Source organism: Mus musculus, chromosome 16 (assembly GCF_000001635.26).
Source record: "Mus musculus strain C57BL/6J chromosome 16, GRCm38.p6 C57BL/6J".
In the NCBI taxonomy this organism is placed as follows: domain Eukaryota; kingdom Metazoa; phylum Chordata; class Mammalia; order Rodentia; family Muridae; genus Mus; species Mus musculus.
Genome location: NC_000082.6, coordinates 45,184,875 through 45,199,150, shown reverse-complemented (window position 1 = coordinate 45,199,150; position 14,276 = coordinate 45,184,875). Strand labels below are relative to the sequence as shown.

Genomic DNA, 14,276 nt, shown 5'->3' with positions numbered 1-14,276 from the left:
TTATCTCGATGTAGATGTATAGTTTGAAAGAAATTAAACTACCAACAAAACAACCAAGACTGAAAAGGCTTGGGGAAAATACTTTCAACCCATGTAGCTAATATGAATTTATGTCAAAAATACATGAGGTGTCTATAATTCAACAGAAAAAAAAACCATAATTTAAATATGGGCAGTTTTTAAAGGCTTTCTCCACAGGAAATAAATGGCTGGTATTGTAAAGCTAAACAAGAACCTACAGTTAGGTCTAGTTAATAGGCCCCAGGGGTCAACCTACTATTATTATTTTGTTAAATTGACCTAGTGTCAAACTGCTCTCTAAATTCATCTCTGTACCTATAGATTAGTGCAGCTCTCAGGCCTCATCAGATGAGTTTCTTTGTGCAGGGAACAGTGATTAACACAGAAACTCACAACTGGTGAAATTGCAAAGCATGAGTGTCTATAGAGCATCATCTGGAAACAGAACATCTGCATCACCACACCTCTTCCCTCCTTCCAAGGCTAGAGACCATCATGAAAGAAGACACAGAGAGATTGAAAGTCAGAGTTCTGGAAGATCAGGGTGACATAACAAGACCACTCTATTCGTGAAATCAGAAGCTGTAATTGTCTCTACAAGACCTGCACAAGATCAAATCGATCAACATTTCAACATGGAAAGAGGTTCATGAGCCACCACACCTAGATAAGGAGCTATTGACAGTTGATCACTTCTGGATGAGGGGAGGGTCAGTTTGAAGTGAACACCCTCAGGTAGGTTGACCATGCTCCAGTGAATAGCCCAACAGTCATGAGTATATGGAGAGCACAAACTGGATTTGGTTGGTTATTTTAAAAAATAGGACATGAGTTGGGAGGGGGTGGATCAAACCAGGGATAAGTTGGGGAGTGGTAGGAGCTTAATATGATCAAAATACATTGTAAGCATGAACGAAATTCTCCAACAATTAAAACAAATATATTAAAACATTAAGTGTTGTGATTGCTTTGAAAAAAAAAATCTCAACAATGAAAAACAGTGGGCACAAAAGCCATGCAGCTAATAAGTAAATGAAGAGATGCTTAAAATCACCATCCATCAACTAAAGCAAACCCAAACCACAGTGTTTACTACTGCACAGTTCTTATAGTGGCAATTGCCACAGCTTGAAAATGGTTTGCGTTCTCCAAAGGTCTGAGTTCTAAAGCTTGGTCCCCAGCATGCAGTAAATGAGTGGAACTCTTAAGAAGTGGGCGTGTCATAGGACTGTTCCTTCTGGAATAGATTAACATTGTTTGTGAGCTTAAGCCTTGTTTTGTCAGCATTGCTTGGTCCCTGTGAGATGGGCCCAGTGTTTTCTTTCTTACCAGGCAATCTCTTCCACAAATGCTTTTTTGCCATTGATACCATCCATCACCAGTCCCACACTGGAGTCCAGCAATTTCAAGAACTATAAGCTACACAAGCCTACTTTCTTTATAAAGTATCTAGTTCTAGGTATTTTGCCTTAGAAAATAAAAACGTACCAAGAATCTATAATGAAGGAAAAAAAATGAGTTTTATCTGCTTCAAAATCCAGTTACTTGAAAGGCTGCCTGGACTATAGAGTGAGTTCAAGACCAGACTGAACAACCCAGTGAGACCCAGCCTCACATAAACAGTATGCTTAAAAGAACTGGGTACGTATTTCAGCAGTAATGTATTTACCTAGCATGTATAAGACTCTAGGTTCGACACGTACCAGTGCCAAAAAAGAAAACACAGCTCAGTAGAAAATGTTGGTGAGAATGCAGTTATCTATTTCTTGATGTATAAAACTCTCCCCTCCTCCCAAATGCTATGAGAAAGGCCAATATATCAAGTGATAACATATTCCTCTTGGTAGATAGCAGTAGGGAAAGAACTGAAGCCCTCCAATTCCTGGAATTCCCAATGTAGTTCTTTAACACCAAGTGCTTCTGGAAACAGGACTTTGAAAAAAATCACCAGAACAAAATTAATTGGTTTAGTCCGTTCCTCTCATTTTACAAGTAGGCATTCAAGTATTCTGTGTTAAATACGAAGGACAAAAGCGGCACAGGATTGATACTCAATGCCTACCAGCAATCCCCTACATGCTCAAATTTTGTGCTGTTCTACTGCCCTCTGCTGGACAAATATTTCTGAGTGTGTGACCCACGACTCCTGAGAATTGGCATCAGTATACATACAGCATCCCAAGAAATGGGACAGTTCTGAGTCAGGGAGGCAGGACTTGTGGAGGAATAGAATATGAGGCAGAGAAATAGGGGGATGTCTAGCTCTTTGGCTCTAGTGAAGGGAAGAATTGGTACGGGCATGGGGGCGGTTCTTATTGTTCTACAAATTTGTAAAGTCAGAAATCTTCAGCCACAGCTACACATACCAAATCTGAAATGACAGATAAATAATCAAATAAGTGGAAAGTGAAAGAAAGCAAAAGGGCAATAAGTAACTTTATTCAGATCAATGCTGAAGAACTAGTCTCAGTTTCACAGCTTTAGCTGCTATATAGTACCTTATAAAACTACCTGTGACACCTGCATGTTTCACTGGTTGTAAAAAATCAAACAATTTCAAAACCAATTGAAATGTTTTGTGTTAAGATGAAAAATTAAATAAAACTACCTGTGATTAATGAGTAGAATTCTCCCAATTCATACCACCATGAACAGAACCAGCGTCCTCCCAGATGTCCCCTACGGTGCTCTTCAACCATTTCTTTAGGATATATGCCCTACAGTAGGAGTTCCTTGACCAGGTTCTAAGAAATTCTTCTCCCAAAACGCTACACCAGTCAACTGTGCACCAGCTGTGCACCATGGGGGCATAGTGAGGGTTTTTTTTTTTTAAGTTGCCTATTTCTAGTTCATGTTTCTTTAAATTTGAAATTTCTGACCATGGTAGTAGGCCTTCAGGGTAGCCAACTATGATCTATGCCGTAACATTCACATGAAAGTGTATTTTCCAACTACATTGAGTAGAATGAGGGACATGCAGTGTGTAAATTCTAAGAGTCAGTCAAGGGAGAGATCCTGGCTTCTTTCCCACCCTCTTAGGTAAGTTTCTCTGTCTGGGGATACTAGACAGCTATCTAGGGAGGTCCCCGTACCATCACCAACTTGCCCATTGTAATAATCTTGTCCACTTGAAGATCCATCTCCAGGTATGTCTGTGAGGGTATTTGCAGAGCCTAATAAATGAACAACACAGTCCGAATGCAATTGGTGCCATACACTGAGACCCTGGGGGCCTAGATGAAATGATAACGAGACAGCCAAGCATTGGCATTGCCTCTATGCTTCCTGGCTGGCTATGAGGCCAGACCTCCTCTATCCCATTTTCCTATCAATTCATGTTATTTGATCATAGTAACACAAAAGCTAATATATCTGATATATGGACAAGTGCTTTTACGGGTGAAATTTGCAGTTTTAGCCTTCAGGTACTTGCAAACATGGCTGCATGAGTGCTGCATCTCACCTGACCCAGAAAAACACGTGAGGCCACTCAAAGCTCCAGGTTTGTCTTAGTCCATTCTTTGTCTTAGGCAACTCTTATAAAGGAAGACATTTCATTGGGCTTGCTTACAGCTCAGAGGTTTAGTCCAGTATCAGCACTGTGGGAAACATGGCAGCACAGAGACATGGTGCTAGAGAAGAAACTTGAGTGCTACATCTGGGCCACAGGCAGCAGGAAGAAAAAGCTACTGGAACTGGCTTTGGCATTTGAAACCCCAAAGCCCACCCCTTCCCCAGCGACACACTTCCTCCAACAAGGTCACAACTACTTCAACAAGGCCATGCCCCCTAAATCTCTTTCAAGTAGTGTCACTCTTTGATGACCAACCAAATATATGAACCTATGGGGGTCATTTTCATTCAAACCACCACAGGATTCAAACTAACATTGCTTTAGCTACGGAGCTGTAGGGTAATTTTTATACACAGACATTAATATCCCACCAAAGTCATTGCTAATTTGCAGGACTTCTCTGTATAAAGGTGAAACAGACATCTGTTATGAACTTTACAAATACCCTCTCTCAACTATTTGTCTGCAAAATCTATCCATAGTGTCTTTAAAAGAATACTTTTGGCATAATCACACTTTTTTCCTGCATTATAGTCCATGTTAAAAGGACAATGGGATAGATGGGGCTGGTGTTTGGGAGACTCTCTGGGGAGCGAAGCTTGGGAGAGGTTGGAGGGAGGAAATGGAGGTAGCAAAGTGACATAGTTATATTTTAATTTAAAAATGTTAAATCCTACTGCATCCTTGATCACAGTATATTGTCTTATATTTTGCTTTAGAAAGCTGTGATTTTATACTTACTTTAGGCTTAATGCCATTCTTTCATTGTCTAATCAGAAATTTAGCATGTTCTCTTTAATGTCTGGGAAATGGGAAAAGTGTAAATTTTCTTATCTGTAGCAACTAACAAACTTCATGAAAATCAACATTCTTGGGCTCATACATATAACACAACTCCCATTTTCTTACTTCTTGATATATATTTTCTGATGTGACTGGTTTTAAGTTGAGGTTGCCTTTGATATTATAAGGCCAAATACTACAGAATAAAGTATGCATCCTTTAGATAACTGAATTTTGAAGGTGTTCAGAGCTCTCAAATCATTATTTGAATTACACCTTTAAATTCACCATTTTTACACTGCTAAAAACACAAATATCAAAATGTTATGCAGCAAGTGCATTGGTAAGTCAGTGCACATCACCACCTTATGTGCAGAGAGCAGAATATTTCCCACCATCTACCTTCACTGAGTAACCTATTGTGGAACTGAACTGGTATTCTTGAAATATACAGATTTCTGCCTCAGAATGTAGAAAACTAGGAAACATTAATTTCATCCTTAAAGCAAAGCAGAATAAAACTAAATTTGTATTTATAACTTTATACATCATAGAGGAAATCTGAACACAAATGAAATTAGCTGGTCCAAAATTTGACCAGGTGGGAAGAGCGCTGACTCATGCTCCATGTATGTCAGCTGGGACAGGAAACACATTGAAGAGAGTGGACAATGGAGGAAAACTGTCAGAATATAATTTTGAGTCCTCAATAATTTTCAGATTCTCTTCCCATAAAGTCTATCTGGCACTCATCAGAAAACATCAGAATGAGCACTCAGTAGTGTCTATTGTGGTACATAACTGGAGGTGGAGGTGGGATGGTAGTCACACATCTTGAGTAGAAATTCCATCTTAATACCTCCATTATGGTCAAATTCATTAAAAAAGAATCGCCAAATTCACCCTAGAATATATGAAGCCAAGGATTCAATTTCTAGCACTTCATAAACTGGGCATGATGGAGTACACCTGTAATCACAGAATTCTGGAGGTGGAGACAGGACGATGAGAATTTTAAGGCCCTTTTCAACTACATAGTGAGTCTGAAATCAGTTGCAGGAGATCCTTTTTTTTCTTATTGTTTGCTTTTTTGCTTTTTTTAAACCAGTAAATCCTAATTAAAAAAAAAAAACCCTTCAGAAATTGCTTTTAGAGAAGATTTTTCAAAGGTATAGATTTTTCTAATGTATGTGTTTACAAGTGTCTGGAAAGGCCAGCAAGGGTGTTGGATCACTCCCTACACAGTTGGTGTAGATGGAGCTACAGGAAGTTGTGAGCTACCCAATGTGGGGCTGGGATCTTAATCAGGTCTTCTGGAAGAGCAGCAAGAACTCCTGTGCCATTTCTTTAAGCCTAGAAAGCCTTTTCAATTCATACTTGCATTACTCACAAACCCAAATCAACCAAGACTATGGAAAAACCCCACAGAACAATATGCCCAAAAGAGCAGATGCAAAATTTATCAACACAATAGAAAGCTGAATTTAAATAAAATATTTTAGATAAAGACAGATATGCAATTTATCCAAAAAGGGCAAAGTTATTTCAGTAATCAATGTAATCTACTAAAGTTTTAAAAAGCTGGTCATTTCAATAAATATAAAGAAAAAATTCAATATTCAGAGACGCTCAGTCCAAGGGCATTTATACAAAACTAGCTGATGCTACAGAATTGATAAAATAACCCTTCTCAAAGATCACAAAGGCAAGTATTTCTTATCACTCCTACTTGACCATTCCTAGATAGTTCAATATGAGAAAATGGAAATAGATTAGAAAAAAAGTGAAACTATTTATTTGCATTTGACAATATTCTATAAAGGGTGATCTGAAAGTATAAACAAATCACTAGAATTTTTAAAAGACTTTTTACCTTTAATTATGTGTGGGGGATGGGTAGGCACGCATGTGAGGGCACATGCCCACCAAGGAGAAAAGAGGACAACAGATCCTTTGGAGCTGGAGTTAAAGGCAGTTGTGAGCCACCCAGTGGTGGTAGTAGGAACTACACTTGGGTTCACTGCAAAGGCAACACCCTTTTAACTGCAAGGCCATGACTCTGCCTACCTAAAAGCATTGAAATTTAATATGACTCTTAACAGGACTACACAATCTGAAGCCTATCACAGTAAAATATATTTCCATACATAAGAATAAAACAGTGGAATCAGAAATGACAAAAAAAGATAAAATCATACCCAAATCCCACAAAACTATGTCAAGCCAAATATATGAAAGATAAAAAAAGTCAAAATATTATAAAATGCTACACTTCCAGATTTGAAGATTGCTTTGTTTCAAGTCTCTCTTGCTTGGTCTATAGACTCAATGCATTTTCTACCCAAACTCCAGCAAAACCACTGTATATACAGGTGTATCCTAAAATTTACATGTAAAAGCAAAATTGCCAAAAACAACTGTTTAAAGTAAAAAGCTGGCAGGCTCACACTACCCAATTCCTAGATTTATTACAGTAAATCAGGCAGTAGGGTGAGGTGAAAAACATGAATATACCATTAAAACGTCACAGTAATCAGTATTTCAGGCAAGAGCCATGAAAGAATGCCAAATACTGGTTTTGTATGTATAACTATAAGCTGAGTATTTGTGGTAACTAAAAGTAGGTCCCCCAAGGTCTATCAGGTGTGACGGTGCTTTTAACATAGACCATGTTCTTTGAAACTCCTTTCTCCAGAAGCAAAGATCAGTTCCTCTCCTGATGACCCCTCTCCCTTCATGACCTCTGAAATGTTTTAAAAGTTCAGACTCAATCTAATAATGCTCACCACTAAGAGTGCAATTAAAAGGACCTACCTGACATAGAGCAAAGGGCAGACACACTACTGTTGTGGTAGCCTCTCAAATCCCTATTGTGGTAGTCTTCAAAATTTTTTACCTCAGACTATTCACTGAAAACATCAGACAAGCTGAAAACTGAGGATGCTGGATAAAATTTCTACCATTAAGCTCTGAAGGTATCAAAGAAACTAGTGTGTGTGTGCGTGTGGTGTGTGTGTGTGTGTGTGTGTTAGTGCACATGCGCCCACACCTAGTGCTTTCTAAGATAAATATGACCAGCTATTTACCTAAAACAGAAAGGAGAAGGAATTGAAGGTATCTACTTTCTCATGAAAACTGACTTAACTGGGAGAAAACAGGCCAATAACATCTAATATTACATATAACTTACCATAAGGGTATTAAAATGAAAGCATTAAAATAAAAATTCTCCAGTAAAATCAGTCTGGAAAGTTAAGAAAGACTTAATCTGCAGAGAACAGAGCAATGTGTATGAGGGATAAATGCCATAATGAAACCTGGTTCTTGTTAACTTTAAAAAAGGTTCAAAGAAAAGGGAGACTGCCCTACAGGCTGGATGAAGATAGTGGCTACCATACTTACGTCTTGACTGCATTATTATAGCAAGCATCATATTATGCCCACTAAATCATTATCTTCATTATGGACTTTTCTTTTTTAATAAGATCTGAATGGCAATTTAAAGAGCAAGCAAAGGCACTAAAGGCAAGATTTCATTTTTCTTTACAGTTGAGTAATATCCACTGTGAAATGCACATTTCTCATCCATGAGTAGCATCTATTGTGTCTATGTACATCTCTCATGCATTCAGCAGCTAGTCTTGACAGATCCCATTTCCTAGGCAAGGAAGAGAGCAACAATGAACCTGGATGAGCAAGTTATCTCTAACTCGGGATGTAAAATCCTTTGATGTCCTTACTGTAGTGGTCTGAATAGGTATGGCCTTGATGGACTTGGTGTGGCCTTGTTGGAGGAAGAGTATGCTCAAGCTACAAGCAGTGACAGTCTCCTTCTACTGCCTGAACAGGGTGTGAAACTCTTAGCTCCTCTGAGCTATGTGGGCCTGCCACTGCCATTCTTCCTGCCATGAAGATAATAGATTAAACCTCCAACTGGAAGTCAGCACCACTTACCATATCCATGGTGTCTCTTCAAAGCAATAAAACCCTAAGACATTTACCAAGGGTTGTAGAACTGAGTCATATGGTATTTCTATTTCATTTTTTGAGAAATCTCCAATTTGATTCCCAAGGTAGCTACACAAGTTTTACATTTCCACCAAGAATATATAACAGTGTTATTTTCCCCACATCAATGCCAATACTTGCTGTCATTTGTATTCTGACTGTGGTGAAACAGAATCTTAAAGTAATTTTTATCTGCATTTCCCTGAAGCCTCGGATGTTGAACATTTTTTAAGTGTTTAAAAGCCATTTGTAATCCTAACGTAAGCCATTTATCTAGCCCCACACAATTTTTTTAATTAGGTTGTTTCTTCATGTTTCGATACTTCAGTTCTTTGTATATTCTAGACACTAGAATATCTTCTGTTGTATCTATAGTTAACAGGTTTTCTTCAATTCTGGGTGTGGTGTTCACTCTGACGAAAGAGTTTCCTTGGTTGTACAGGAGCCATCTAATTATGAGGTCCTTGTCAATTTTCAACTTTACTTCCAACATTTGGGAGTCCTATACAGAAAGTTCTCTCTCTACCTACAAGATGAAGCCTCTACCAGTTTCAGAGTAAATAGAATCATTCAAATTGCAGGTTATTTGATTAAACAGAAAAAAAAAATACACTTAAGGTGCCGAGGATCAAAAAGACAAATACTGCATGTTCTCTCTTAGGTGGATTCCAGCCTTGACTCATGTTTATCTCGGAGTTGTGCCAGGTAATTACAACAGACCATTGGGAGTAGAAGCATTAAGGTAAGATAATGAAACAGAGATAAAATGTAAGTGGAGTAGGAATACTGAAGATAGAAAGGTTCAAACATGGATGGGGTGGGAGAAGGCTTCACCAAAAGCCTGCAGTGAAAAAGCTAGATGGAATCCTATGATCTTGCATGCTTTGCAACTTTAAAAAGCAGGGGGCATAAAAACACTGGTAGCATAAAAGAGCAGAAGCAGGGATCTGGGGTTCAAGGTTTAAGTGAGGATGAGAGCAGGGGGATAAAAGAAATCAGAGGGTTGGAGATGGGTTAATGAAATCAAGAATGTATAAAGCCTTATGGAAACTCACTAGTTCATAAGCTAATTAAAACAGAAAACAGAGGGATGGGGGGGGGTTGGGCAGAAGTACCCTGCAAAGATGGAAAATATTGCTCTCAGAAGACCTGAGTTAATAAAAATCTAAGGATACCCCCCTTATGAGTTACTAGTCAGGGAGGCCTTGAGGCATCTAAAACAACTTGTTGCTAACAATGTTCTTTGTTGCACACCATAATAGTAAAACCCTATTTCTGAAGACAGCACACTCTGGTTTCCATACACTGAGAAACTAATCTCAAACTGACCAGGACACCTTCTCCCCGCTAGCTAGGTTTCATAGTATTGGAAAGGCTTGCTACTGCCAGAGAAAGGGCATCCATGGACTTGCTACACTACTAACCTGCCAGGAGCACTGTACTCACTGACATGACAATGGCATTAGGGGGAGAAACAAGCTTTCTAGCTGGGTTTGAGGTCTGATACACTAAACCTGGTTAAAAGCCCATGAGTGGGGAAAGATCACAGGCCTTGGGTGTGCAAGGTAACTTACTGACAGTCTTTCAGTAAATAGTTAAGTAGTCAAGCCTCCTAACTAATATTTATGTTTAGACCCATAGATATATGCTGCTTTGAACCTTGGTCAAAGAAACTTCTTACACTGGGCAGCTGTTAATGGAGAGAACAAGAGACTGAATGCTCAGCTGTGAGTCATCTATACCAACCACCCCCAACCAAGGCTCTGGAGACATCATGGAAGAAAAGAATGTTAAAACCTGGAAGATGCTAAGTATAGCTGTGAAATGCTGTCTTTTAGATATGACATGGCTGACGCCTCGTAAAATCACCTCGTAATTTCTATGTTTGCTTACACAAGACAGGCACAATGTCAAGTCAGTGGAAACTTGAGTGAGGCTAGGGAAGGTCTACGGCCTCGATCCTTTCAGCAGAGCTATTCAGTTACTGACTGGTGTGAGACGGTTACATTTCTTATGGCCAGTTAACAGGATGCCCATGCCCCAGAGGGTGGCCTACATCTATTCAAGTATGGCCAGTACTAACTGGATTCAGGGTTATTAATAATAAAGATGACAGTGAAGACGTGAATTTGGGATAAAGACAGGTTGAAGGGTCCTGGAGTAGGGTGGGAAATTAAAGCGAGGTATGGAAGGGAAGTCAAATCAATATATGTGGCATATGTGTATGACATTTTCAAAAGTTTTTAATTAAGAGGGATATTCTTAGATGATGTAAACAAAATGGAAGACAAGGGAAGATATCACACTTGACACAGACTAATATGGAGACTGAGAGGCATAACAGGGATTTTAGGCAAAGGTTAAAAACAAATAAAAAAACAAAACCAAAGATCAGGATTCTCCTCCACAGCTTAAAGTATGTTTCAGAAAAATCTGCTTTTTAAACTCCCATTTTCAGATCTATGAACTGACACAATACAAGCAAAGATTCCCCTTCAAGTCCCACTATTCTACTGACAATCATGTTAAGAAAAACATCCCCATATCGTTAATAAGAAGTAATCTGGGTGATGGCAATAAATCATGAAACAGGTAATGTTTCTGAGCATGTTTCTTGGCATACAGTTAGCACTTCAGAAACATGAACTACAAGCACAGAGCAGATGTAGGGAGAGGACAAGGCTGGGAATGGAGTAGGGAGAGACACACAGGCTGGCATGGAACACTTTCTAGAGCTAGTTCTGACACTGGTAGATGTTCAATAGCACCCTGACTCTGCAATCATCGTCTGACAGGGGAAACCCTACTAGAACCTTCTGACAGGAAATGAAAACATCTCTTCACAAACATTTTTATTAAACAAATAAGGCTGGTAGTAGAACAGTTTTTATTTAATGCATAAACATATAATCCCATTATTAGAGAAATTATTCTTATTGGTAAATATGGTCAATGGTCACAGCTATGTATTAATTCTTTAAAAATCAGAAGCAGTAATTAGGATAGACTCTATAGCCTCTCCACTACATTGTGAAGTGTCTTGTGTAGTCATATTCTATTGTTGGAATGACAGCTTGAACAAATTTCAAAAAAATTAAAAGATACCTGAATGTCCTTGGCTAAGGAAAATAAGATTTGTAAACAGTATTGATCTAAATCCATAATAATTATCAATTTTAATTTATCAGAACTATGATAAAATCTTATAGAGTCTATTAAAAGTCACCTAGCCAAGCAAATTTGTATCTGTTTAAGAGAGGTGCTCTAAAGATGACTATCTGACATCTAAAGATGCAGCTATTTGCTGCAATATTTGAATTGAACTTTCTAAATGAGAAGTTCATATATGTTGAATTACTACAATATTTATAAGGCAATGTTGTCTTTAATGTATTCAGATAAGTATAAACCTCATTCATTTACTTTGCCCCTTTACTGCTTACAAATTTTCTAGAATTTATACGAACTTAAAGTGAAACAAGTATGCAAACACTGTAGCAAATGAAAAACAAATCAGATGCAAACACTTCATAAGGGATTCTAAACTCATAAGGGGCATTTAACAACCATAGAATGGACTATATTGTACCATTTTCATTTAATAAAATGGTGAAATTTTCTTTTATTGTACCTAGAAACATTGCAAGCTTACTTAGTTTTCAATAAGAAAATTATTATGAATCACCTATAGCACTCTAAGCTGCTACCTAGCCTTTAGCATGGAGATAAATGTGAAAGATAATGTACATTGAGATTCCAGAAATAAATCTTATTGGACTGGAAAAAAAGTGTTTGTTTCCATTACAAAAAAACCCAAAGTGCCTCTGCAGAATATGTGTTATTAGCAACACACAGGTTAGGTTTTCATACATTTAAGGTATGAGTAACCCCTGTCTCTCACTGAATGGTATAAATCACAAAATTCAATACAAACCTATGTCCAACTAATTCAGTTTACTTGGCATGTCATCGCTCACGGTGAGTGCTCTGAAAACCCCTAATATGGATACTCGTATCTCGGAGAGGTGTGACAAATTGCTTGGACATCAATACTCATTTGTGCTTCCTGTCCACCCAGAGACTGAGCAAGAAAGCCAAAAGAAGATGCTTTTGCACAGGAGAAAAGCTGCACAGTTGTACTTTACGTCTAATCAACCTGTTTAACTTGACTTATTTGCTTCAGGGAGGGCTAAGGTTGATACAACCTTAACTTGACCTTCACCTGATGGGAACTCACTGTGCTAAACATTACCTCTGTAACAAGGCAGGGTTAACTGGCGCTCATGAACATGTGCGTGCATGCACGTGTGTGCACACGCACACACGCACACAGAGTATAACCACTGAGTGCAGCATACTTTTCATAATATAACACATCCTAGAGAAACTAGATTTTCACAAGAACTTCCATACATGAGGAGCTAAAATAAACTATAGGTTCTGTTATGAAAGTTACACTAAATCTCCAAAATGAACAAAACAAATCTATAGGAGCCATTTGCCACCAATCGTATATACACATAAGGATACATATGAACACCAAGCTCTCCCCCGCCTTCTGCAACTGTCTCAATAATTTTCTTCATCACTTCAGCATGCCTGAAAGCAAACAAATCTTATTAGCATGGGACAATTTGAGCAAAATGAACAAAATTTAAAAAGTCTACTGTAATTGCTCAAGGTAATTTTTAATATAAAATTACTGAACTATAAAATGCTGTCAACTGCTGAGCTATGAAAAGACTTCCATTGGAAAGGATTTCTGAAAGTTATAGTCACCATAAACCCAATAGCATCAGTTAGCTTTTTGATACTAGAGGCAGAAAACCCCAAGGGAAAATCATGCCAAAGAGTAAATGGGAAGCTAGGGCTATTTGCTCTGGAAACATAAATAGCAGGGTCTGTATATACAAAACAAAGAAAAAAGCTCTGAGACCCCCCCATAACTTTGTCATTTTAAATGTCTGTTATTGCTACAGTGTGTGCATGTGCGTAGGCATGTGACACCACATGCATGAACATGGGTATATGCACACCATGAACATGTGAGGTCATAGGGCAATTTTCAGGACGTGATTCTCTCCCTTCCCTAGTTGGTTCCAGGCTCCTTGAGCAAGAGATTTTACCAATAAGCCATCCTGCCAGCCCCTTAAATGTTTAAATATTTATTCAGCTTAGGAAAAAACTATAGCTGAAAGGCTCAATAAAAGCTAAGAATCAGAGCCAACTCTGTATTGATGAGTATTATTTATCTGATTCTATTTAAAAACAACAACAACTTTGGATTTACATGAAAACATATTATCTCAAGATTCTGTCCTATGCACAGACATATACATAATTCAAGTATCTTCTATGCTGCAAATAGAGTGAATCAGCTAAAGGGAAAAATTAATATAGAAAACAAAACAGCTCTTCACCCTAATTTATACGGTGCTATTTCAGTTCTTATCAACAATCCTTTACACAGAAGAAGATCCTCAGAAAACAAGTACAGCCCAAGGCAGTCCTAAAAATGTCCCCATTTCTTGCATATGGCATCAGATTTTATATCTTATCTCATTCTACTTTATATAATCATTTGTTTTACTAGAATGTTTAATGTAATTATCAGGTACTTATCTCTTCTTCTCAATAGAGTAAACTTATGCCACAGACACACATTCCACTCAATTAGAGCCTATTAAAATTTCAAACTCATAGAACAGATTGACTCAAAAAATGATCAGCTTTAGATAATTTAAAATTAAACGTTGGCCACCTGGTGCTTATTATAGGCTGTTCTCACTACAGAGAAAGGAAAGGCGGGGCAAATCTACATATATACACTTAGCCCAAGTCTTGTTCATGGTAAATAAGTGGGGAAACAGGAGAAGAAAATCAAACACAA

At 38.1% G+C, this 14,276-nt stretch overlaps 1 protein-coding gene across 2 annotated transcripts in view; it reads right to left on the bottom strand.

The window, feature by feature from the left end:
* Positions 1 to 10,612: 10,612 nt before the first annotated feature.
* The window catches only part of Atg3 (autophagy related 3), a 29,710-nt gene continuing 26,046 nt past the window's right edge, over positions 10,613 to 14,276 (bottom strand). For both annotated transcript variants that reach the window (NM_026402.3, NM_001356366.1), the window contains 2 exons: positions 12,917 to 12,985; positions 10,613 to 11,491 (listed from right to left, as the gene is read on the bottom strand). In NM_026402.3, the coding sequence (NP_080678.1) occupies positions 11,410 to 11,491; positions 12,917 to 12,985 (151 nt within the window). In that variant the 3' untranslated portion in view covers positions 10,613 to 11,409. The remainder of the gene's footprint in view (positions 11,492 to 12,916; positions 12,986 to 14,276) is intronic.